Genomic DNA, 26,570 nt, shown 5'->3' on the forward strand with positions numbered 1-26,570 from the left:
CAGAAATGCTTTGTCAGTGCGTCTGGCCGTCTGTGTGTGCATCTGTCAGTTCATCGTAGTAAAAAGCATGTGTAAATGATATCTCATAAATACCTGAACAAATTCTGTTATATTTACACCAACGTTTGGTCATATTGAGCATGGGTAAAGGGTCAAAGGTCATGATCAAAGAGCACACTTGACCCCTTTGGAAGTAAAAACCTTGTGTGCAAGATATCTAATGAATCCCTCAACAAATTTAGTTAATATTGACACCAAGTAGGGCTGCATTGAGTTCTACACCTGATTAGATTTGATGGAGTTATTGGTCAAGGGTCACATGGAATGGGGGAGGGTATATCTAAGTGAGCTCATGCTCACTTAGTTTTTATAAATTAATGAAATCAAGTCAAATGATTTAGATTTCAAAATTTTTATGTATATACATATATGTATCATAAATTTATTAAAATAAGTCAAATTAAAATGCTATTTTCGACCTAATAATGAATACCCTGGGCGTTTTGCTAGTGAGGAGAATTAGAATGATGATAGAACCTTCCAAGTTTTCAAAAACAGCCAACGTAGGCACTAGTTTGTAGGAAGGCAGTAACTTGTAATGAAGGGATAGGGCACCCTTACTAGAAAAAGGGGAGAGGTACTAAGTAAGAGATGAGGTGTTTATCAAGGGTCCATTTTATGTTGCTTACAAGTTTCCTAAATTACACTAAGATGTACATGTATTTGGATTTACTTTTGGATCAGAAAGTGGCATCTCAGTTTTGTCAAGTCCTTTCATGTCTGTTTATAAAAAATGTTGTAATAAATCCAATTTTTGGGTGGTGACTGTAATCCAAGTTTGTCAAGGTGATCAACGTTTTATACATGTATATCAATGACCTCCAAAATACTCTTTGATAAACTTTCATGTTGTCCTTGAATAGATTGACTTAAACAGGGTTGGTATAGAATTTATTAAAGACTTTCAAATTTTTTATGTATTTTTTTTTTTCACATTTCATGTATCTGATTGGTTTCGATACTTGTATATTACGTAAAGACATACAGCTTGATTATTAGTTGACAGAAGTTTTGTCCAGTACCAGATCTAAGTACGTAAATGTATTATACATGATACAGGTCATTATAACCTTTACTTGTGTACTGTTACAGCACGATGATAGTGGAGCACTAGACGAGAGCCCGTATATAGGGCGTGCCCGGTACAAGGCCAACCAGTACTCCCGGGAGAACTCCCTGGGGGTGTCCCCGCCCCAGCAGGCTCGCTACCACAACGTGTCGGCTAGTCCACAGAAAGGTGAAATCATGGAGAAGATCCACGGACAACTCGACAGTGCCCTGGCAGACAAACAGGACAAGGTCTCCAAAAGTAAGTACACATGTTACATGTTTACTTGTACACAATTTACATCTTTATGTTCACATCTACGCACATATACTATACACATGGGTACGGTCTACATGCACATTTACTCTTAATACATATGATAGTACACACAGACACCCTATAGAGTTTCAATGGGCTGTTTTAAGTTTTCATTCTTTGCGGTACTTTCTAAGAAAAAAAAGGTTTATACAATTTTCCTTTCTTTCGTGAGTTTCGAATTCCATTGGCTATGGAAGCAGTTTCAGGTTATAATATGTTACATAAAGTACTTAGTGAAAGTCAAAAAAAGTTAAAGGCCACATCTACATGACAACTTCCAACTGGTATACGTCAGCACTAGGTTACATTTACAAACATTTCTGTACCAAGCCAAAATGAGAAAATAGACCCCTAGGGTCTCTATGTGAAGGTAGCAAATTGTTTTCATGTTTCAGCCTGATCAGATTATTTTTAGTAGTGATAATTAGACAGAATAATTATCTTTTTGAAAATCATGATATTAACAGGAAGGTGACATTATGTGTAATCCTCTCCATTACCAATGTACACATATATGTATACCGTCAAAGGTGGTATTATGTACACAAATGTTGTCTGTGTTATGGTCAATGAGGGATAAAGTGTTTCAGCTTGATGTAGTGTAGTTATCAATAACATGGGGCTGTTTTTTTATTGCATGATTTGCAGATGTGCAAGAAGGTATGCTTCCCATATATAATACTACTCACAAAGCAACACAAACTGTTTTTAACAATCTATCAGTAATATAGTTCATTCACCAAATATTCTAACAAATAAGAATACTGTATGCTTTACTTTAGAATTATTAATATTTGCTTTTTACTTTTCTCTGTACAAATTTGTAAAAGTTTTGAGAATCATATTTCATACATACTAGACCGAGATATCCGCATTTCTGGCGGTGCTGGAAAATTGTATCCGACCCACGGGTCTAGATCACTTACACGCGCAGACTGGCGATGGAATTATAGTGACCTTTTGGGGTCACGCTTTTGTTCGTGGCGTCATTCTAGGAAGTTTTGGGGTCAGTCAGGGTCTGAAGTTTGATTGACATCATTAACAATTTCCATCTGGGCTTCATGTGCAAATGAGAATTGTGCGGACAGATTACAACTTTACTAGATGAGCAGCTGTTTTTACAGGTTTTGGGTAAAAAGCAAGAAATAGAATCCATCGCTGATGAGGGTTTGAATAACATTATCCTTACCTCACATCCGGGATGGATTCTATTAGTATTGTATATCCTAGAGCAAGAAAAGAGAACTCCTTTAGGTGTAGAAGCTTCATAGCTAGGTCAATGTTCACTAGTCATTCGTGTGGCACCTTTCCTGGATTTGACTGCAGGATGGGAACCACATGTGACTGATTTGACTGCAGACATTATGATGGGAACCACATGTGGCGCAGGAATCGCTATTTTGTTGTCAATATTTATTTTTGTAGAGGTTTATGTTCTCTTTCCTTTTGCTTCGGTGTCTCCTTGACATTTCTTCTTGTTGGGCTGAAGTTCCAACTTTGTCTGAGTGGGTTGCTGGTTGTTTTCTATTTTGCTGACTTATTACACATTGCTATGTAGTTATAGTATGTCAGTTTACAGATTGTTTGTATCACACAGGGTTTTTCCTGCCTGTATCTTTTGGGCTGAAATATGTCCTGATCCCAATAATACTTTTCATCCTAAAAAAGAAGAAAAAAGAAACAATGATACTTTTTTGTCAATATTTGCTGCAATCAGATAACATTTTCATTTCCTGAAGTCCTTTTCATATCCTGGTAAATACTTTCAAAAAAAAAAGAATTTCAGAAAATCTTTAAGTCATTAAGTAGAGAAAAAAGGAGAAAAGTTGATTTAATTAATGGTATTAAGATTGTTTTAATTGACCATCTGTTGCGGAAGGTCGACAGAACTGCATATCTCACTTTGTAGAAGGCTTACTTTGAGTTATATAGGTTTTATAATAATACAGACAATGTCATGTAGTTATCATTTTAATTTGTTCAGCAGTACACTAAAATCTTTGCTATAATGCTTATCATTTCATTTGCCTCCTCCCTTACTGCCATATCATTTCACAACAGCTGTTTTTTCTGTTATTTTTTATCAAATGTAGTCCTGTATGTTTCCCTCCATATACTGCCAGCCCCCTTTATAAGGTCAAGATTTTCTCTTGGCAGGCCACATAGTTAGGTGTTACTGTAGGTATTAAGACTGATCATGTGACCAACATAAATAGGCCAACACTGTAAAATATATATTTAGCTCGACACATTGTAGATAAATTAGACGCTTGATAGTGAAGTTGTTCACTCCAGTCATTTCTGAGTGATAAACCCTCCTGAATACTAAGTGATATTTCATTATATCATAACTGTGATATCATTTTTAACCTTCATGGTAATAGGACTTTTTCTATCAACAGGTTTCATTTCTGCTTAATGAATTTATTCAGCTGAATTTATTTATCCCTCATGCTGTGATTTTATGGTTGTAGGAAAACAAATTTGTATGATGTACTGTCCATTTTTGAAAAGCTGTCATTTATTTGAAGTTATTTGATGTTATTACCATGGATAAGATACAGGCTTTTTTTTTTTTTTTTTAAAGTTAACTGTTTAGTGTCGCAGAACAATGCTACATGAACATTTCTGTTCAGTTGAATAATGGAATTTCAGTTTACAGAAATAAAGTAGCTTTCCATTGCTATCTGTTGAGCTAGCAGCATTGTATTCGATTCCTAGTATTTTAAAGTTCCATTGCACAAGGTATATAGCTTTTTTGTTAGATAGAGTTTTAAATGTAGGTTTTAACTCACCATTATGTCGACGTCATACCATTAGTCTGTGACTACCATTGAACTCTGCTTGCAATTGAAAATACCTCACACAAAAGTAATTACGTATTATACACTGGGGATAAGTCCACTGTGTTTTGAGATTTGCAGCTGTATATCATGATTCTACTGGCGCAAAGTCGAGTTTTACTGTAAAACAGATATTTGTGACACGATATACCGATGCAAACCTCAAAATACAGCAGGGTTTTCCCGTTTCTAATTCATACAAGCAAAAATCTCCACGAGAAACGACAAAATCAAGATGTTCTTGTTTGTTTGTTTTCTTTAAAATATGTGTCTTTCTGCCGTGGATTGGTGACGTCAGGAATATTCAAAGTGAGGCGGAACCGCATTGACCTTTCAGGGTCAACCTATTGTTCATTACGTCATTAATAGTTAATTTTATGATGTGTCAGGGTCATCAACAATCGCGATCCAGGCTTCCTACGAAGTAAAAATTTGTCGATGGTATAACATGGTTATACCATGCCATTGCAGACTATTTCGATTTACTAATCAAATGCTTTGTTACATCTCATATGAATTAGAATCCTTATTTGTTTTTCAAAATTTTAGGTTTTAGATTTTGATAAAGATCCAAAGATGGATCTGAAAAATCATATACATTGTTAGTAATTTATTTGACATCGTACAGCAATTTGTCATTAAGAATCACAAACATCTTAATGTAACATGCATAGCTACCTATAATTGAATTACCTGTGAAGTTTTTGCTAGGTTTCAACTTAAAAATTAGACGAGAATTAACCGGGTATCATTTTCAATATGGTGTATATTTCTGTCTTATATTAAAGGAGTGTTTAATTCTAATTAGTGGACTTGGATACAGATTTGCAAATGTCAAACTCCAAGCAGGATACAAGATCACTTGTGCTAAGACCATTCTGACATGTTCCCTACCTGATTTATAGCGGAGGACCGCCTGAAACGCCTCACGGATGACTTGATGGGGACAGAGAGGAAGCTGCTTCAGGCAACAAAGGACCTCAAGCGTATGGGTGACATTACAGAGAAGGATGACGTCAAGGTGCAGCTACGCCAAAGAATGGCCAAGAAAATGCAACTGGTAAGTGGTCTTGTATTACACTCACAGTTAACTTACAGTTAGATTTAAACATATAGCAGTGTCTACGATACATGTTACATGGATCTGAAAATGATATTAACCTCAGTTGGTCAATATCACTTTTAGGTGCATATAACAACATACTCACCTCAAAAAAAGGTCCATAATTGATAAGTGTATAACAATTGTCTATGGTTTATTATATAACAGTTGTCTGTTAAACTATTGTTGTTGTATGATGGTTGTCTCCGTATCTTTGTTTTACTGTTTTATGGCTGTTATCATATCTACAGTATTAATTGTCTCTGTTAACATAAATACTTCATTATTAGGATCAACAGTAATCATTTACTGCCTGACTGTAATCATGATCTGATATTAACTGGTTATCTCCCTTTGTTGTCCTGCTGATCAGTGGAGATTTATGACTCTCTGTGAAGTTGACTCGGTCTACAGTTTATGGTGTTTATTTCATTTATAACACTGACCATTATCACATCCCCACTCCCCTCTAAGTATAATAGAATTTTTATTATTTTGGTACATGGACTAGTCCAATATTATCTACAGGGAGGTATACTGCTGTGTTTGTGAATGTACTTCATGGATATTTACATGTAAATTTTGTAAGAACTCACCAAGGCAATGTCTGCACAATAGTTGTAGCCATGTCCTTGCATGTTCCTTCTACAGCGAGTGGTTTTCCTGTGTATGACTTTTGTATATCAAAGGTAAGTCGTACTGTAAAACATGGATCAGAGCTGTGTTGTAACTTAACTAATAGAGCTGCTCTTTGAAGGACCCTGGCATTATTTGTATTTATGCCCGAGACAGGTTAAAATTAAGTTATGGGAGAATCAGTTCTATAAATAGGCAAATGTGCAAATTTTCTACAATTTCAAGGCAGTTTCAGACCATAAGACATTTGGATGACAGAAGCAATGACGGTAAATCCTGAATACATTGTGTTGTCGTTAGTACACATTGGTCAGCCCCACTACAAAGTTTGGGGGAGTGAGTTCTAGAATGAGTTTATCTGTCTGTAGAAGCATATTGTCTAGCTATAGTGTTAAAAGTTTTATGGTACTACTACAACAACGAAGGCTTGGCATGTACAACTGTTTTTCTGTTTAGACATATGTACTCTAAGAGTTCTACACCTCCATCAGTTACATGTTTTTACTGACACGTTTTTATTGCTCCATTTCGGGACTGATTGGGTTTGAATATGCAAATTATAAACGTAATCCTCCTTTTTATGGTTTACGTATGGAAATTTTACAACCAAAAGTAAGTTTTAAGACAGTGCGAGAGTAGGGGTGGGGGGTGGTGGTGTATTGGTTAGCCTGCAGCCTACCATCATACATTAACCTTATAGTTGCCTTCGACCCACAGTTGTAACAGTTTTCACCTTCAATCTGAGCCGAGAGAGGTACATCTTTTATCGCTATGATTTGAGCTGAGAGTGGGACATGTTTTATCATTATGGTTTGAGCAAAGAATGGGACACATTTTATACCTAGGAAAAGCTAAGAGTGGGACAAATCATATCCCTAAGATTTGAGCCGAGAGAGGGACATATTTTATCCATAAGATTTGAGGTGAGAATTGGACCTATTTGACCAGACGTATGATTTGAGGTGAGAATTGGACCTATTTGACCAGACGTATGATTTGATTACAGGTGAACGACCTGAAGGACAGTGCCACCCAGATAGAGGAGGAGATAGATAAGACAGTGAACAGTATGCACAACAGCAAGGTGGATGTAGCTAGACTCAAGGGTCAGCTTGACCGCCTGGACAGCAATGATCCAAAATACGTAAGTACTGATAGCACTTTCTCTGGTATTAATTGAGGGTGTCTGGAGCACCATATCAAATAATTGATATAAACATGGAAAAATCGCGTAACTGTAGTAAGACAGAGATGAAAAAAAATGAAAATTACACCTTTGCTATGTTGCGGTTTGCATTGTTATTTTGGCAAGTTTTGAGCAGTTATAGGTTTTCTGTTCTGATGTTAACGCTAATGCTAGTTTTACCTCATGTCCACAGCAGAGAGAATTTGACTTTTTCCAATCATATCCTGTATTTGCTATATTTTTGTCAATTTTCTTTTATTTGACTTTAATTTCTGATGATTTTGTTTGACCTAATACTGTATAGTTTTAGTTCATTGGTGTAAGTTTTTGCATTTTTGTGTCCAGAACTTGTTAGCAAGAGTTGAATTTCATATACAACAATCGTATTTGTATTTTGCTAGTGCTGTCCTTATGTAATTATAATGTAATGTATTAATTGTTTTGTTTGTATTTACCCATGTTATCCTAATGTTTGTGTGTGTTTGTATGACAACAGAGGAAGGTGTATGCTGAGATGTGTGTAATGTGTGTATTTGTATGACAACAGAGGAAGGTGTATGCTGAGATGTGAGTAATGTGTGTATTTGTATGACAACAGAGGAAGGTGTATGCTGAGATGTATGTAATGTGTGTATTTGTATGACAACAGAGGAAGGTGTACGCTGAGATGGTGGACAAGGAACAGCAGATCAGTGAGAGTAACCAGATGTATGGACAGCTACAACAACAACTAGAGGTCATGCTGGACACCATCGCTAAGGAAACAGCTGACATCAAGAAACTGGAACTGCAGCTTAATGATGGTAAGGTTACAATCAATTGTTGTCCTCTATTATTTCTCTTATTTTTGTCGATACATGGTGCCATTTATATATATATATATTGAGATACTTGATCTTAGGAAATGACCTAATAACATATTCAGTTAAAACAATTGATAAAAAATTGTAAAAATTGTAAATATATAAGCGGGTTACTTTTTATAATGTATGTCAAATTCAATAGCCTTTTGATATGAAAATATAGAATATCTTAATGAAACGTAATACTCTTGATGATATCCAGATCACATAGATGCCAACGAGTCACTGCGTACCGAGCTAGACGAGATTGTCGGCGGTCTCCAAGGCTACCTGTCCAATGTGAAACAGCAGGGTGTCCGTCGCCAGCGTGACTTTGACTCAATTCTGGGAGAAAAGTCACAACTTGAAAATAAGGTGTCGCAACTGGAACAGGAGCTTAGTGTTATGGATGCGGAGGCTGGGAACTATAAGGCTATGGAACAGGTAAATGTTTATCCGTAAAACTATTTCTTATTTTGTGTTACTTAGACTCATTTTGGTTGTAACGATAAGCTTATCACAGATCTATAAGAAATATATTTGTTAAGATTTAATTATTGTAAAAGATTAAATGATGGTTGCCAAAGAAATGATAGGATATTTGTAGGTATCATTTTGTTTAATATACATGCCTGTCAAATGACTGGTTGCACTATGTTATTGGTGGATGGACAGACAGACAAGCACAAATGCACTTTCCACTCAATATATTTAGAATGATTCTGACATCAAGGGAATTGTTACAAAGAAAGGTGTGTAGATAATGAGTTTTCCAGAAAAACTGGAGTTTGACTATTTATAAATAAGGAAAAAGAAAACATTTAAGTAGCGGTAACAAACCGGAGTTGTGTGTAATGTTCACAGCGGCTAATGGAGATGGAACAAAACCTGAGTGACACTCAGAACTTCAACAAGACACTGGAGGATAAGTTACACAAGACTCTCGCCAAGGACGTTGAATACCAGGACCATATGGAAAACACCTCCGCTGAAGTCCTAGATCTCAAGCGTGCATTGAAAGAGGCTGGAAGGAAGTCACAGGTGAGCTAAAGGTCAAAGTCGATGTCAGTAGACATATAGAGTAAGGTAAGTAGTAGGATTATTAACTCATTCACCCCTGAAGACACATTTGAACCCTTCCAATTCAAAGGTTGGAATAGTTCATTATGAAATTTCAGGGGTGAATGAATTAAGAGTGTCCACAAGCCTGCTGGCAATCAGTGGATAAGAGGTAGAATTGTAAGGATAGGTCATGCAGTGGATGTCAAGGTCAAGATTCAGGCAATACAAGTAAAACAAGTAAGACTTCTGGGTCTGTATTCATGAAACCGTTCTCATGCTCAAGCATATGTTCTGTGCTGGAACCAACTTTCTTGTGCCTTGCATCAATCTTACGATACTGTCAACAAGTCGAGTCTAGATATCGAAAACGGTATTCAGCAACAGGTCTCTCCAAAAATCCTCCAAATCATTAACAAAATGCCAATATTAATTACTTTAGCACCAGGACAGGAAACTGGGCTTGAGCACAAAATCTCAATTTGCGCATGAGAATGGTTTCATGAATACGGACTCTGGTAGCTAGTTTCCTTGTAGTTCTTTAATTTTGTTGTTATTTATGTGCCATGTACAGAGATAATTATACATTGTATACAATCGGTTTCCAATGAAAATCTGACACCTCGTGATCATGACTGTTTCAGTATGACAAACAGGCAGTCGAATCACAGTTGAAGATAGAAAAGGAGCGTGCTACAAAAGCCCTGCATCAGGCAAGCCAGGCGTCAGCTGTGGACGAGGAAAACAGGCGACTACAACACCAGTTAGAGGCCATCAAGGTAAGCAATGCTACACACACTGTAAACAGACATATTTAAGCGGTATTCATTTATCTTGTATCAGTGTTTGAAATATTGCGCTAAATTGTAATAACGTTTATTGCAGTTTCTCTATGTAATCTTTTTATTGCATTTTTTGGTGCACCAATATGATGAAAACATGAATCAGTGAAAATTTGATGATGTGCTTAAATTTGAGTGTTCTAAATCAAGAATGTTTACAGTAGATTCTTGGTCACAAGTAAATTAAAGAAGGCGTACCTGGGAAATAAACAGGTTATTGAGGAGACCATCATTTTTCAATTCAATTTATTACCAAATGCACATTGCATATAGACTTGTATATCAACACAGACAGGAATATCTTTTGTTATGGTGATTTATGTGTACATTTTCCCCGCAGGGTTTGATTCAGTATTTGCCAAATTTCCTGCTAGTTTGATAATTTCCAAAACTTTTGAATTAAGCATTTGGTGTGTCTTGATAAATTTTTTGAAAATTCATCAATACTATTGCACGTATCCATTGGCAATTAGCTACAGAGAGAATGATATAAAAGATAATAATTATTGAACTATGTACTTAACAATGATTATACCAATTCCATCATCTTTTGTACATTGGAAATTGTAGGCCCAGAATCTATCGTATAAGGAACAATTGGAAGGCGAACGACAGTCTCGAGTGCGAGAAACAATGCCACATAATGAGATCAGAAAGAGGCTTAAAGATTTGTCACACAGTGTAAAAACTGGAAAGGTAAGATTGTCATTGCTCATTTTGACATTATATTATTCACATTATATCATCTCCTCCCTTACATGACCATCAACTTTATACCCAACCCCCCACCCCCATCCAAGATGCAAAGGACAGATTTGTATGAAAATGAATTTTGTTTTGCAACACATTGTTTTGTTATTAAAGTACTTACAACACCAAGGCAATCATTTGTTACAGACAAATGTTGAGCCTCAGGATGACAGAGACTACCTGGGTAAAACCTTCAAAGACCTCCAGCATTTCATGTCGGACAAAGTCAACAAGAGTTTCAGGGAAGCGGGTGATGCTAAGAAGAAGACTAGCCAAGTACGTTGTATCTTATATGATGATGATGATGATGTCTGATGATGATGATGTCAGATGATGATGATGATCTTTGTTTAATATGTATTAACAATCATGTACTTATGAACAATGTCATATATGTTTTGTCTTGTAAAAAATGAAAAATTTTTTTTGAAAAAATGAAAAAAAAAAAAAAGTACGTTGTATAAGTGTATAAGGATATATATATATATATATTTATCAATTTAGAAATGCAAAAATTGAATCATGTGCAAAATGTATTCAGCAAGAATATAATGAATAAAAACAACGATATGTAAGTTATTGTGTCTGTACCCGAGGTCTTACATTAACTGTCCATCTTTCAGTACATTGAGGATGTCTGTTTCCCTTATATTCAGGTTAGGAAAAATATGATTTCCATATGAAACGTGTATTTCCGGAGTCCAAGCGCTTTAACAGTGAAATAAACTAATGATTGGTGCATTGACTTTAAAAATAACTTGTTTTACAGGCTGATGCAGAAATACAGGCATTAAAGGAAAGCCTTACAAAGGCAGAAAACAGGTTATTAAAACGTGACGACAAAAACAAAGACAAGGACAATAAGGTAGGTGGTCAGTGAAGTTATATTTCAGATGTAAAAAATTGGCAAATAAAGAAGATGATCAGTGAAATTATCTTGGAAATGATTTGATATTTTTTCTTAAGTGTTTCTTAAAAAGGTAAAATGGTTGTCAGTTTTCTCAATACATTGTATATGTGATAATAAAGTATTAATCATGTTGGATTGTGATCATCTCTCTTGTGTGCCGGGATGAATCAGGTTTTGAATTTCATATATAAAATAAAATATTGTACTGGTTAACCTTTTGCTTCCTTCTTTTGTTGACAATAAGATTGAAAACATGATTAAATTCAAACCTGGTTGTAGAGGTATGCTATGTGTTTTTGAACAAACAAAACCTCACTTGAGAAAATATATTCCTGTGTAAGTGATATTTGGGTATCGTGAAACAGTAGTGACCTTGACCTTTGTAGATCCAGGCAGAGAGGAAGGCCAATGAGGACGAGATGAAGAGGATGCAGAATGAGTTACAGAGACTGAAGGCCAAGCTGAAGGACACGATGGAACGGGCAGCTCAAGGTCGTCCCGTCACTAAGATTGTGTACCGCCCGGAATCTGAGTCGGACCGAAGCTCCATGAACTCCGAGGAGAAGGCATTGTTCGATGAGCTGCAGAGAGAGCTACTAGAATTACGACGTAACATGAGAAACAAGGAGGAGGAAAACGCACGCAAGGTGAGCAAATTCTTTAAAGATTAAACAACTTTTTCTGGCCTTTATATTTGAGGCTGGAATTCAACCAAATTCCAGATGAAATTAAGCTATCGTTTTTTGTGAATATGGTAAAGAAAGAGAAAAAAAGGACTGAAATTTGCTATGTCAACACTTTTTCAACTTTAGAAAGGTGGTTAAACCTAGAGGTTATAGGTTTGATGTTTATTTTAACAATATGGGACCTGATAGGAGCATGATGAAAATCAATCGACTTCATTTGGAACTGCAAATATTAGAAAATCAATTGTCTGATAAACATATATAATTCAGACTGTGAAAAAAATTGTTTGAAAACATAAAACAATGAAAAAATTAAGTCCTTTGAATGTTCGTGTTTTTGAAATAAAGGATAGTGATTTGATTGATGGTTTATTAGATGGTAGACATTGAGTCTGAGGCGGCCATCATGGAACAGGCACTGAGGGACCAGGAGAAGGAGTATGAGAAAGAGCTCGCATTTACTCGGGATGAACTGGAGGACCAGAAGGTACTCTCAATTATCTAAAATCTGCCACTGAAGACATCAAAAAACATCTATGAAATATTGACCAAAATAGTAAATTTCCAGCAAAGTTCTTTTCCAGATTTCCATTTTGCCATATATGTATGACAAATCTCAACTCTCTGCATTAAGCTCCAAATACATGAGGTAATGTCTTTTTGTATTTCTACGGTGTTGCTTTTCTCACAGTTGCATTGTTTTCCTTTGTATAAGTATGATTTATATTGAAAATCCAAATGTCTATATAGGTTAAGTTGGTACAGACAAGAGGTCGGTTATTTATATCAAAGCTCATGGTGTTTGTTTGTGGAACGGCAGGAAAAACAGGAGGCACGCATGCAAGTGATAGGACAGGACTTGGAGCAGGCTCAGGTTGTTGCGAACCAGCTGAGACAGTGTCTCGACGAGAGAGATAAACAGCTGGTAAACGAAGTACAAACCACTGATATGTCAAACCACATGATGAGTAAGTACCAGTTATCTCCCTTGACAGTAAATCTTCGGCTCTTTAATGTATATGCTTTGTCTACCTTTAACAACTTTTTTTTCCATAGAAAGACCAAATATTGCAAAACATTATGACAGGCCTAACAAACTTTGGTGAAAACCATCCTGAAAATTTATAAGACCACCAGTTGTAATTCCAGACTCATGTTTTATCGAACAACTCTTAATTGTCCCAAGTTACATCTTTAATATTTGTTAATGTATTTTTGATATTTATAAGTGTACTTATAGCATTAGGTTCAGAACAGGTCGCTATTAGTTTGTTCTAAAGTAAAGGCTTTTTTGTCACGATTATCGATCATTATCATTTAAATTAATATAAATTCTACATGGAATAGTACTGCCTTGGTTATTACAGAGGATTATCCAAAATGGAAAGGTAAATTAGATATTCCCATGTACAATCCAATAAACCCGTTAGAAAATGTTTATTTGTCTTGTGAACGTTTTTCAACCTCAGTCTTGAATTATATAGCTGATATGTCATATTTTAGACAGACAGTTAGATATATAGACAGACACAATACTAATATTTCAGGGAAATAACATTTCATTTTTTGGTAAAAAATAACTAATAGTGGAACCAAAATATTGGGTACTAGATTTACCAGACAGTTTAAGGCTTGAATAGTGATCAGAGGCGTTAGGTTTGATAAATTAGCCTTGTATGTATATATACCCTGTTTGTACCCTGTAGAGGGTTTCCATGCCAAGTCAGGTAAGAGCTACACCCCGTGTCTGATCAGACCATCACCCACCAACAACGCTGCACAATTAACCAAATATCCTAATTACCTACCCCCATATATACAGGAATGTCACCCTCTAACTTAAATATACCTCAACTCTGATTAAAACATAAAAAAATGCACACATATATACTCTGTAGCACTAATTGTTTGTGAAAATGTTATTTTCACTATATTTGCAGTCTGACAAAATAAAATCAAAAGTTAAGCCCACTTGTGTTATCGTTTTGATAAAGTGTTAGTTGGGACTTTTGGCTATTATAAAGGTGTTGTACGAACCTTAATCCTTGTGAGTTTGTTTCAAAAACATGTACCATATTAGCTACATGTATTTGATAGTTAATTCCAAATGTTCTTATCATGAAATGGACAAACTTATTAAATTGTTTTGTAAAATTAGTTATTCAGATAATAAAGAAGTAGATAATCGCTTTTAATAGCATGATTAGATTAGAAAAATGTAAGAGTAATACATTGAACATTTAAGTTTTCAGCATTATTTTCTTTGATGTTAAATGACGTATTGTTAATGTTACAACAATTAATGTACAAGATGACACGTTACGTTAATTGACCCGAAATTACTTAATTGTTGAAGTGATGTACAGCAAAACAAAAACCAATTGTTAGATGCCTAGATATAGGTATAAAATTGTGAAATGGTTGTAAGTGTGTGAGTACACATAATGATAACACATGTAAATGTATACAGTTTGTGATCCCTGTTCCCCCTCTAAATCCCCATGACTGAGATTTGCACACAGGATCACAGGTTTGATTTGTTTGTAGTACATGTAAAATTTAAGGTAATAAGGTGACAGACTCTGTTTACTGGTACATTTGTATAAGTGAAGTTAACGTTATGCACCTTGGGTCCCTGGTGAATCTGCACTAGAAAATGTTGTGTGTTTGGATAGTGTTTGTATATCATACCATATGGTTTGTTATATATTTTTAAACACATGTATATTTAACTTCAATTTGTATGATATGAGTTTAAATAATCAAAATGTAAGTTGAAAATCAATTGTGAGTGAGGTAATTTAACTTTCTGAGGATTTGTTATAAAAGGATTTAATTAATGATATTTTAACCCTATAGACAGAGATGACAGAATTTCATACTTTTATTTTCCTGAGCAGAAGCAGGTTGTCTATACTGATATTTACTGATCAACTGCCTTGTTTCACAGCCGCCCAAGAAGATGAGCTGGCACGTCTGTATGAGATACTGGACGCCCAGAGGGACGAGATTGAGCACCTGAACGGCATGTTAGACGAGCTGTACAGCAGCCCCCGTGGACCAGGTAAACTTTTCACAGAGACCCCCTTGATATACTAGATCGAGTCCTGAATAAGAGGTGTTGGCGGTGAGATATCGAAAGAAAAATCCTGGTGTATGATTTTCTAATTGATTATTTATAGCCTATCTGACATTATTCTGTTTCCCAGTTTTTGAGATTGGGAAGGAAATGTCTAATCAATTTTCACAAGTCTGACATCGTCTGTATACACTTGTTGAGTCATCTCCATAGATCATCAACAAATCAAATTTTCCTCTATCAATGACTCAACGAACAGAGGGCCTCAACAGTAGCATGGTAGGAGGGAATGAAGTCTGGACTAGATTTTAGTAGTAGCCATAAATGAAATGGAAAACTAATTTATATTTTCTTGATTTTCTCTGGGACAGACAACTCAACAATTTAGAGGGAAAAAACTTGTGAAAGTTCCTTTGATATTTCATTCACAATTTCAAAAATCGAGAAATCAAATTAAAGGGTTATCCATGTACTAGCTGCCTTTCAATCCTTTGTTGTGTTACCTGTAAAAAGCCCAGGAACCTTTTTTCTGGGTTCGTTCCTGAATTCAGCTACCATAGAAAGATCCTGATTTAAAAAAACCCACAAAGGGCTAGGTAGGTTTATATGCTGAGCAAGGGTTTATCCTTGGTAAAACAAATTGTAATCAACCATTTCTGAGTTAAAATTGTCATATCTGGTAAAAGTCAAGCCTTGTCTATACTTACTAGTCAATCCCGGTTTTGATGACGGTCTCTGGAAATTACGCCAGGAAGTGAATCGCCTTAAAGAAACTCTTGCCATGCAGTCTGCCTACATACAGACAATGCCAAACCCCCTGAGTTCGGCCGGGACACAGGCTCAGACAGACATCCAACCAGATACTGGCTTTAATCAGGTATGTTTACAGTAGACAAGTACTCCGATAGATTTTAAATATGGAGGTTTTGACTATCCCTTGTAAGGTAACATTAGTTATCGGAACATTTTGTTCTCAAAAAATTTCTTGAAGAATGAGATGTTAAAATTACTAAACAGTAATTTCACTGAAAAGTAATCAAATTCTGTGTTACAAAAAGCATCCGAGATCATTTTATGAGAAAAAGCAGTTCTAGTCAGTTACAGGTTAAAAAGTAAAAAAAAGTAAAAAAAAAAGTATGAAAATGCCCCCAGGAGGGCGGTTGCCTACATGTACATTGTATTTCCATGATTTTCTGTATTTCCATTATTATCTGTTTTGTTGTTACAGAATGTTTATGCTAGCCAGACAGGTGGTCCAGTACCGCGACTAAACCTTGGTACACAGCCTGGGGTACCCGTCTCAATGATGCCAGCCTCTCCACATAGACCTAATCTGGTAAGCAAAGTTAAGAGAATTGTCTTCAATTATTGTGTTTACAACAGTTTATTTACACTTACAAATTCCTAGAAGGAACCGTGACAGATTTATATACTCTATTTGAATAAAGTTGAATAAATATTCGTGAATTAAGTATCAGAATTTGTGATTGACATTCCTCGCAAATTATTACAAAAAAAAATAAAAAAAATAAAAATGGAATTTTAAGTTTAAGTTACAATCAATGTTTTTGTCATTCTAAATCTTGTAGTAGTTTTTTTACTTTAAATTTTATTTTTTTGATTGGCATTGAATCTTGGTGAACTATTCAGATGACTAGAAGCTGTATTAGAAGTTTATGTGATTTTTTCCACAGGGAACAGCCTACTCACAGCCCACAGCCTACATGCCTGCAGCAGGTGCAGCTCCAGGTGCAGCTCCAGGGGTACATTCAGGCTACGCCAGTGACCCCCCGCAGACTCGGGTATCCTCAGCAAGGGGCAGCGGTCACCGGCCACGCTCAGAGGACGCACGCCAAGGTCACCGGTCTCGCAGGGACAGAGAGAGAGGTAATGTTTAATGATAACATTTCATGTTTCTTAAAGGAGAAAGTTAGGATGTACATATTTGATGTGCAATGTACTCATCTACAATGTGAAAAAGATACACATACAGATTGTTATTTCAAAAAATATGGTTAGATTTCCCTTATAAAATTTCTATTTCCAAGATGAAAAAAATGTAGGTATGGAATTTTTCAAATATTGAAAGAACTTTAAAAATAATTTATCATAAGTAGAGTTGTTTCCCTTTGTTCATTGTTAGAATTTATTTTTACCGTAGTTAAAAATGCAAAATTTTGTTATTATGAATTGAATAATTCATACAAACATCATGAACAGAAATATATTGAAAGGTAGTCTGAGGGGGAAAAGATGAATGTCACTAATCACAGTGGCAAATGATTACTTCCAATACTGGATTGCACTGGGTACATTATTTTAATTAGTTTGAAATTTATTTCATCTATATATTGGAAGTTTTATTTTTAAACTGGATGTCAGAAATGATTGATAGATAAATGTAAAAAGTACAGCTTTTGGAACAATTCCTCTTACATTTGTTGGCAAATAGGATTTTCAACAGTTTGCTATGCTATTAAAAATATGACAGAAAGACTTTGTAAATGTGACCTTCATTAACTGTTTGTTCCCAGGTGATGATGACAGAATGAGCCAGAGAAGCCACAGAAGTCAGCGTAGCCATGGCAGTACTAAGGGCCGCAGCGGCCGCAGTCATGATAAAGACCGGCGTCGGCAACACACGTCTTCCACAGCCCCCAAAACAGCATTTGAACCTGTGCAGCGCCCCCAGGTGTATCGCCCAGTACAGGGAGGATATGCTGCCCCCAACATGCCAAGTAGTGCCCCCAGTGGTGTCCCCACTGGTGCACCAATGCCAGGAACATCAGGCCAGTATTTCCCATCTGGAGGTGGAGTCCCAGTGGGTGCCCCCATGCCAGGGGTTCATGGCCAGAACTTTCCTATGGCAGGTCAGTCAAACCCTGTAGGTGCTCCGATAATGGATGGGTATCAGGCACCATTCCCAGGGCGAGGTGTACAGCTTGACCCAGGAGCTAGTTCCTGGGGGGTGCAACCATCAGGACAGCGCCATATACGGGGTCTTACCACAAATCCAATCCTCCAGAGTGGAGGAGCTGGAACCCAAACACCTGGATATGCCTCGACTCAGACAAGCGGCGCCCCCTTAGTAGCAATGGCTCCCCCGTATAATGCAGAAACACAGACTTACATACCGGTGGCAGCTACACCTGCACAAAACGTACCCTACAACAGTGGAAGAGTGTTCTTACCTGCTTACTCCACTTCCACAGATCGCCCTGGAGGCCGCATCTACTATCCCCAGGGTGGGAGAATTCCTATGGGTGGCCCTGGGGGTGGGGGTGCCCCTCCACCACCTCCACCACCCCCTCCTCCAGCAGTGATGCAGTTTACGCCAGGGTCCCCCGGGCCCAAAGTGAGTTTCCTTCCTGTGACTCCCATGGCTACAGGAACGCCAGTGAAACACTCCCGAGTCAACGCTTCGCTCAGTGCACCACCCAGTCCAATACGTAAGTACATTTAACTACTGGTAGACCAAGTTATTCTTACGTTTATACAGGATTTGACAGTATGTCGTTCAAGACTTGAAAACAAACTCTTATGTAAAAGTACCTTCAGAAAACATGGATATAAGTGAGGTGGCCAGTGAAGGATAGACATTACATTGAGATTGTATCGTAAAATTTGCCAGACTCACTTGAAAGTGCAGCATTGGAGAAAATTATTCTACAGTAACTAGCCATCTATAGCCATCAAAATTGTCATTCATGTGAGGAGTGTATGAGGAATGGTTTTGTCTTGCTGCCACAATTTTTTGCGTTTAAGCTAGCTTCACTGAAATTATAAGTGCTAGAACAACCAAGCTTGCACCATAGATGCATCTAAGGTAGTACATCTCAACCCATGCATCAATAATGTTGGATGTGGCCTACCTTTCATGGTCCATTGACTTTGTCAGCATCCTTATCAACATTAAGTTTTTGCGTTTAAGTTCGTTTCTGTGAAACTATAAGTGCCAGACCAACTAAACTCGCACCATAGATGCATCTTAGGTAGTACATTTCAACCCATGCATCAAATGCTGGATGCGGCCTACCTTTCATAGTCTATTGACTTTGTCAGCATCTCCATCAACATTAAGTTTTTGCGTTTAAGTTAGTTTCACAGAAACTATAAGTGCTACACCAACCAAACCTGACATGTGCATTGATGGTCAAAGTGAAGCACAGGCGAGACACATCAATCCGAATGGCATGTTTACTATACGATCCCTTTAAAATTGAGTATTGGAGCAATATCGGTAGATATGAAACATGCCTGTATCTTTGATATGTTTCTTCTGATGTGTAAATGTTGTCAGAATATCAATGTCTAGTTTACCAGAGATTGTTCTGTAGTGCAGACTATTGGAGTGGAATACAAAAATAAAATAGCTTCCTCTTCTTCTTAAATGGGTATTGTCTGCAGAATTTTCCTGCAGGTTTAACACCCGTGTTAAAAGTAAGCTATATCAGTTACACGTTTAAACCTGTAACGCGTGTTGAACTGTGCCCAGGAATAAAACCTATTAAATGAGGTGCTCGTCATACTGGTATAATTAGCAGACTTAAGCTCAAGTATAATTAGCAGACCTAAGCTCAGGGCTGACTGGATTATATTACAGGGACGAATAAAACCCAAAAAAATATTTAAATGGTCTGTCCTGTATAGGACACCTATTAGACGACATTTTGTCCCACTAATGATTTTCTATACTGTGTATCGGTACATCCCAGACACCCACCTGAATAGATTTACAACTTAGCGGTATTTGTGTTGGATCATTTCAATGAAATCTTTTATCTAACTTGTAGGCAGGTTTATCTGTATAAATATGGGATATTAGTCGTACTTCATCCCATATTATTTGACTTGAGATGACATTTTTATAGACATTTATCTTGAGAATTTCATAAGTAAATTGATAACAAAAGTCAGAAGATTCAATTTGGATCTTAAAGCGTTCATTTCTACAGCTCTAATGCTTATTGAATGCCTCAAATTCAATTTTTACTTTAAATTAGCTTATTTAAACAAATATTTGAAAATATATAGAAGAACAGGTGTATTGTGACTTAAAGAGAAGGGTTCAAGGTATGGGGATTCTAAATAAGTTTTTATTAAAGGGAACTTAATGCCATTATAAAGGTCTATATATTGTACAGTTTGAGGCTGAACCCCCCCCCCCCCCCCCCATCTGGTTATGCTCTTATGAGGGAATGAATATTTGATTGTAATGTTGTAATGTAAAAAATTATAATGACTAAACAGTATTTCAGCAAAAACGTCTGGCTCTGTGATTATCAAAGCAGAGGAGAAAGTAATAAGTAATCCATTCATATGGGCGTTTATTGATCCGGTCTCTGCAGTACTGATAGGAAACAGTAAAAATAATCCATTTCCATGTAGTGAATGTTGCTTATGAAAAATGGAAAGCTTTTGTTTTTTTAATGAGAAACCTGTGTACGTTATGAAAGGTCCCTGCACGCTCAACTTCTTGTTAGCTTCCGCAGTTTTCATGTCAAAAACATGTTTATATTATGTATTCATTATCCTGTATATTATGAGAAATAGCTAGTATAGAGCTTTAATCAATTTCCATATATCTTATCTGCAAAAGGGGAAGGTTTTTCGTATGATTGTTGAAAAAGTGTTTGTTTTAAAGCTATTACAATGTTGACCAGACTTTAACAGATAAGCTGGGTCAGGACAATGGGGTACAGCAAATCAATTACTTTAAAGAACATTGATGGTGACACGATGGCTTTGTGGACGTCCATGTATAATTAATTGATATCTGTGTGTACATGCTCGGAGACAGGTGATATGTGGGTAGGAGTAGATTGTATTTGTCGAGTACGATTTTTAAAAAAAGAACGGTACTCGACTTTTTATCGAAACGTAAAATCTTCCCAAGTTTGTGACATGTATCGTTATACCTGTCCTCATTATTGAGAATGCTGCGTCCAACTCTCTAATTAGCTAATTACCTGTCACATTTTACCTGTACATAACATACCCTACATGGGTGCCCGCCTGACCGGCCGACTTTTAAATTTTTGTCTGGACTTGTTTATGTCACATGACTTTGCCGTTTGACATTGTGTAGAACAGAAGCCTGTGAATAGGTGTTAGCATTATGTCCTTATCCTATAGTGTTAGCAGTACTGTGCTACCCGGTACATAGAATTCACACAGTTCACTCTACCCTGGCTAAATACCGGTGAAATGTCGCCTTAGCCTTGGCTTGGGTTAGAAAAGCTGTTCACGTTTACCACTTAATCTGTTAGTATCGGAGTAGTAGTGTAGTGTATTAGAGTATTGGGACGAAATGAGGATGTAGGTGGTCGGGGAACGGTGTCGGATCTTACATGTGGAGTGATTTGTTGTGCTAGGTGTGTATACCTATTGTTGTGATCTTGTCTGTGGTGATTGTTACACACCTGGAGAGGACAATTATCAATGTGCTAATTGAGTTATACCACAGATGCAGGATTAGCTCACTGCTAAAAAGTTTCGGTGTGGTAACCTGTGTAGTAAATTACCTTCTTGGTTTATGATCAGGTCGACACTGCAGGAAAGACTATGGATGCATGTTATAAAAAATAGTTTAACTAATTCACATCCACAGTCTAAGAGATAGATACCCAAGATAAAATGATCTGCAATCTTAACAAACAAAATTGTAACATTCTTATACATTGTAACATGAAAATGCAATTCTGAATTGAAACGGTGCAAATTAAGCATTTTTTCATTTGGCTGGTTATTCTTTGATTTGTATAATGAAATTCAAAATAGCTTAATTGAAGCTGGTGTATAATTGTACACTTATGGTAAACTGATCGAACCACCTGTAAACATGGTTTTGTCTTAGACAACAGGAGAACTTTATTCAACCAAAGATTTATGAAGGTTTATACACAAACATATTTGCATCGTTAATATCGAAAGAAGTTCAGTATTTGAAATTTTCCAACTTGAAACAATATTTACATGATAAAAGCATTGTGTGTTTAAGTAATATTTTAAGCTACCTGGTAACAACTAAACGGCACTCCAGTCGAGATGTAAGCAATCTTACACTTCATGCACCTGACATTTTTGATGCAGTTAGTTTTCCAGAGAAAATTGTCTAATACCTGAAATGAATTACCTGGTATTTCGATATATACCAGATTTTCAACCTGAAGGATTTAAGATTGTGAGACTCTTTTAAGTATAAGAGACCTTCATTGATGTTACAGTGGCGGGGACCCTAACCATGGACGCGTCCGGTCAGCCCCGTGGGATCCTCAAGGGCAACGCTGGAGTAGACGATGATAGCTACCTGTTCTGCAATGTGCCCGAACATCATGACCTGGTGAGTTTTCAAGTTTTACTTTTGAAGTGTAAAAAATAAATAAATCGAAAAATGGGGTACAGGATTGTTATAGACTTTGCAATCTTCTGGTTCTGATGATAGCTGGCCAACGAAGCCATCGAAGACCTGTAGTTATTTATGAAACTGTACGATGGCAGTATTTGCCAATTAAAGGTATTAATTAAAGTATGGTTGATAAAAATAGGAGGCATATTGTTTAGACCCATCTCTATTTATATATACAAGTAATAGCTGTAATTACAGAAAATACGTATATATGTAGCTATCATTGATATAAACAGCGGTAATTACAGAAACTACGTATATATGTAGCTATCATTGCTATAAACAACTGTAATTACAGGTAATCTGTCAGATTAACTACAGGTGGTACTCTGTATAGACCTGTTTCTTTCTTTTGATAATGTTTTATCATGTCAATAGAAGATTTTCTGTCGTATAGGATTATCTAAGTACAGGTATGATGTAAACACAGGTGTTCTGATCGCTTTATTGGTCACTCAGCCAGTATTAACGGTAGGTAATGGTAAATATTAGAGTTGTAAGCCTTGTGAGGATTCGTGATAAGTTCTAAATTCTCCGGGGACACTATTTGATAGGGACAGCAAATTTAGTGTGCACTACCTTGTATTTTTCAAGATCTAGACATAACACTTTAAACAATTTGTGCTATTTATAAAATCAGATATTAGTCAAACATCTAGCATTTTGCACAACAGATTTTTATTTTAACTGTGATTTTTTTTATTTAAAATATTCGTTTGTTAACTTTTTAAAAATTCTTCCATTGAGAAAAATACAGTATTTGAATTTTTTTAATGAACTGTAGTAGTAAATTTGTTTGCATGCATTAAGAATATTACTATAGGGAAATGTGAAATCAACCTTGGACATACTTGTAGTAAGTAAAGGAAACATTATTCCTTTGGTATTACATTAACAGTAGTTAGGATTTGGTTCCCATGACCCCCCCCCCCCCCCCTTAAACTATCTGGGAGGATTAATTTGTGATTAAGAAAATTAAGTAGGTATAATTTACATGATTTCAAAGCGTGACTGATCAGACAATATCTGTTAATAGATAGTATCTTGTCTGTATTTTGTTGTTGTCCGATACACAAATATGGAGGACTATATATATGTTTTACACAGACTTCAGTCCCTCGATAAAGATTTTTTGAAGATTTCCAGATTTATTTTAGTTATTATACCAAGCTGTTTGGTGAACAACTGGAAATTGTTGTGTATTTTGGTGCTATATATTTCACACTGGCAGAGCTTGTCCTCAACATTATATTTACCTGTTAAACAAGTTCAAGTGTGTAAAGGACAATTTTAAAATGAAGACTTCAAAATTCAAACTCAAAAGTATAATCCAGGGGCCTGAATCTGTTTATAATATATCAGTAACAATGGTCTACCTCCACTTCAGTACCAGGTGAATGTACTGTAGTAGTAGGGTCTGTGAATCGGTGATAACTCTCTAGTGTAAACATTGACAGAAGTACTACAGACAATCTCTATAGGGTGTTGTGGAGAGGGATCATTGTGGATTGTGTGTGTAGGCCGAGAGTGTGCTAATACACGATCAATAACCAAATATTGTACACGGGACTAGATTGTAGCTGGCTAATATTGGTACATACTATGTATCATATATTCCCAGCAGCGCCTAACAATTATATAGGGCACAGCGAAAAATTAAGGATTTGTCGGCCCAAATGGCATATTGAAGGCCTCTGTATTTCTATTGAAAACATTATGGCAAAAAACAAACCAACAAAAAAAGGAGGAGGAGAAAAAACAAGATGTTAGTAATATTTCTTTATTCTTCAATCTAACCTAGCTAGCTTCCCCCAACGCAGTTATTACAATCCAAGTCTTAAAAGGAATTCTCGGAAAGCTGCTTGCATTAGTTCTGTTAATACCTTAAATGACACAGATAATAGCAAGTGTGTCACTGTTTATACAGTACTTTGTCAAAGTTAAACAGAAAGTAGAGGAAAATGTTTTTCTCAACACCAACAGACTCTTTTAAATTCCCGATACCTGGCTGTTGTAGAATGTTTTGATCAAAACCTTTTATCTAGATGTTTGGTCCTACAAATAACAGGTAACATGATATGATGTATTGATGATGACGGACACCGGTGTCCTATAAAATTTCCATCCCCGTGAAATACTCATCCGGATGGATATTTTATGCATAAAATACTCATCCGGATGAATATTTAATGCATTAAATACTCATCCCCCCCATAAAATATTCATCCACCATTATTAGTGTTACAAACCTTTAAGCCCCTGGGTCAGTTTGTCCTTTCACCTGCGCCCTCATAAAATCATGTTTAAATATCAAAACTGTATATATCTAATCCTATTTCATATTCGTCATATGAAGACCGATACATTGTGAGAAGACTTTGCTATTTTCCATGAGGCCACAAGGTCGATTTCCTCTGTTTTACCCATGTTGTGTTGAGCCAGTGATGACTGAACAGATACAACTTCTCCTTTAGATCTTGTTACAATTAAAAAAAAAAGATCTATTTGTTAGAGAAATACGAACACATTTTGACGTAAACTTACTTGTGGTGCAGACTTGTAAACATGTCATTTTGAAGTTAAGAAATTGATGGCTAGTTTTTTTTTTTTCAATTGAAAAATACCCACTTACCTTTGGTGATTCAAGGTTTCATTATCTCCAGATTTAATTTTATTTGGTGTAAATGACAAGTTTAATATTGTGTGTGTAATCTCACAGACTCAATACTGATAATGGGCACTTTCAAACTTCATAAATACAAATTAATCTTCAAAGAATTTTGCAGTTAATATTAGACCTAGCTGAAGAAACCCTTGTAGTGATTGGCGTGTTTATCTGAACATGTTAATAGCAGATCAATGTTCATTAGAATTCATTAGGTTTAAATACTATCACGTTTCGCTATACATGTCATTCACTTGTAACAATGCCGCTATCCGTATTAGCTCTGGCGGTGCCTTACCTGAATACCAGCGTGTCTTACCTGTGCTAATTTTACCTGCCCAAACTCGTTAAAGGTGTATAAGCTATAGGGATATTGTGGGGTTTTACATGTGGCATTCAGTTTCCCGCTGTTGGTGTCAAATCATTACCTGATAATGACTTCCATTTAAATCTAGACCAGGACTATATCTACTTACTATCACAGGGGTCATATGGGCTAAATGTATATACCCACCTAATACGGTGTGGATGTCAATATTGCTTGCGGTCTCAGGGGGGTCATTGGGCGTAAAATTGTTTTTCCGTTACTTGAAAAGAAATTTAAATGTTATCTTTGATATACACATCAACCACATACATATCTCAAAGGTTACCCTAATAATTCCGCTTCGCTGGAGGCCAGTAGAATGGCAAGGGTCTAGAATTGAAATGTATTGTAATGAAAGGTAAACTTTATTTTTTAACATGGAGGCGTAATGTTATTATCATAGCCCAAGTAATTGATACTGAATGAGACCCAGTCAATATTTTTATTTCGCACTTAGATGTGAAGTATTGACATAATTATTTTATGTGTTTGAAATTGATAGTAGAAATTACTGTGTAAACAGAAGTACTAAAGAATGGCTAATGTTATTGGTAAAATAAACAGAATAAGTCATGTAGTTAAGGGTAGATCTTTATAATACAATTAATTATGTATAAGTGGAAATAGAAAGCAGGTCCTGGATTCAAATACAAACTTAAATTATATTAAAGATGAAGATTGAAATAAATAAAAACTTTTTTTTAAAATGTTACTACACTAAAATATTTACATTCTGTATGCTTAGACCCATTGACAAAAATTACATTCA

The 26,570-nt window shown here is 36.1% G+C and overlaps 1 protein-coding gene across 14 annotated transcripts in view; it reads left to right on the forward strand.

Annotated features, from left to right (window-relative positions):
* LOC110467474 (centriolin-like) overlaps positions 1–26,570 on the forward strand; it is a 98,014-nt gene that overhangs the window by 31,454 nt on the left and 39,990 nt on the right. For 11 of the 14 annotated variants that reach the window (XM_021524666.1, XM_021524673.1, XM_021524676.1 and 8 more), the window contains exons 9-29: positions 1,153–1,369; positions 2,075–2,086; positions 5,175–5,329; positions 7,014–7,151; positions 7,843–7,996; positions 8,259–8,479; positions 8,900–9,076; positions 9,739–9,873; positions 10,507–10,632; positions 10,834–10,962; positions 11,456–11,551; positions 11,983–12,243; positions 12,659–12,769; positions 13,103–13,250; positions 13,989–14,009; positions 15,233–15,346; positions 16,072–16,238; positions 16,590–16,697; positions 17,056–17,248; positions 17,896–18,810; positions 22,588–22,703. In XM_021524666.1, the coding sequence (XP_021380341.1) occupies positions 1,153–1,369; positions 2,075–2,086; positions 5,175–5,329; positions 7,014–7,151; positions 7,843–7,996; positions 8,259–8,479; positions 8,900–9,076; positions 9,739–9,873; positions 10,507–10,632; positions 10,834–10,962; positions 11,456–11,551; positions 11,983–12,243; positions 12,659–12,769; positions 13,103–13,250; positions 13,989–14,009; positions 15,233–15,346; positions 16,072–16,238; positions 16,590–16,697; positions 17,056–17,248; positions 17,896–18,810; positions 22,588–22,703 (3,714 nt within the window). The remainder of the gene's footprint in view (positions 1–1,152; positions 1,370–2,074; positions 2,087–5,174; positions 5,330–7,013; positions 7,152–7,842; positions 7,997–8,258; positions 8,480–8,899; positions 9,077–9,738; positions 9,874–10,506; positions 10,633–10,833; positions 10,963–11,455; positions 11,552–11,982; positions 12,244–12,658; positions 12,770–13,102; positions 13,251–13,988; positions 14,010–15,232; positions 15,347–16,071; positions 16,239–16,589; positions 16,698–17,055; positions 17,249–17,895; positions 18,811–22,587; positions 22,704–26,570) is intronic. The other 3 variants (XM_021524668.1, XM_021524680.1, XM_021524670.1) reach the window with 2 other exon arrangements.

Source organism: Mizuhopecten yessoensis, unplaced genomic scaffold (assembly GCF_002113885.1).
Source record: "Mizuhopecten yessoensis strain PY_sf001 unplaced genomic scaffold, ASM211388v2 scaffold11173, whole genome shotgun sequence".
Classification (NCBI taxonomy): Eukaryota; Metazoa; Mollusca; class Bivalvia; order Pectinida; family Pectinidae; genus Mizuhopecten; species Mizuhopecten yessoensis.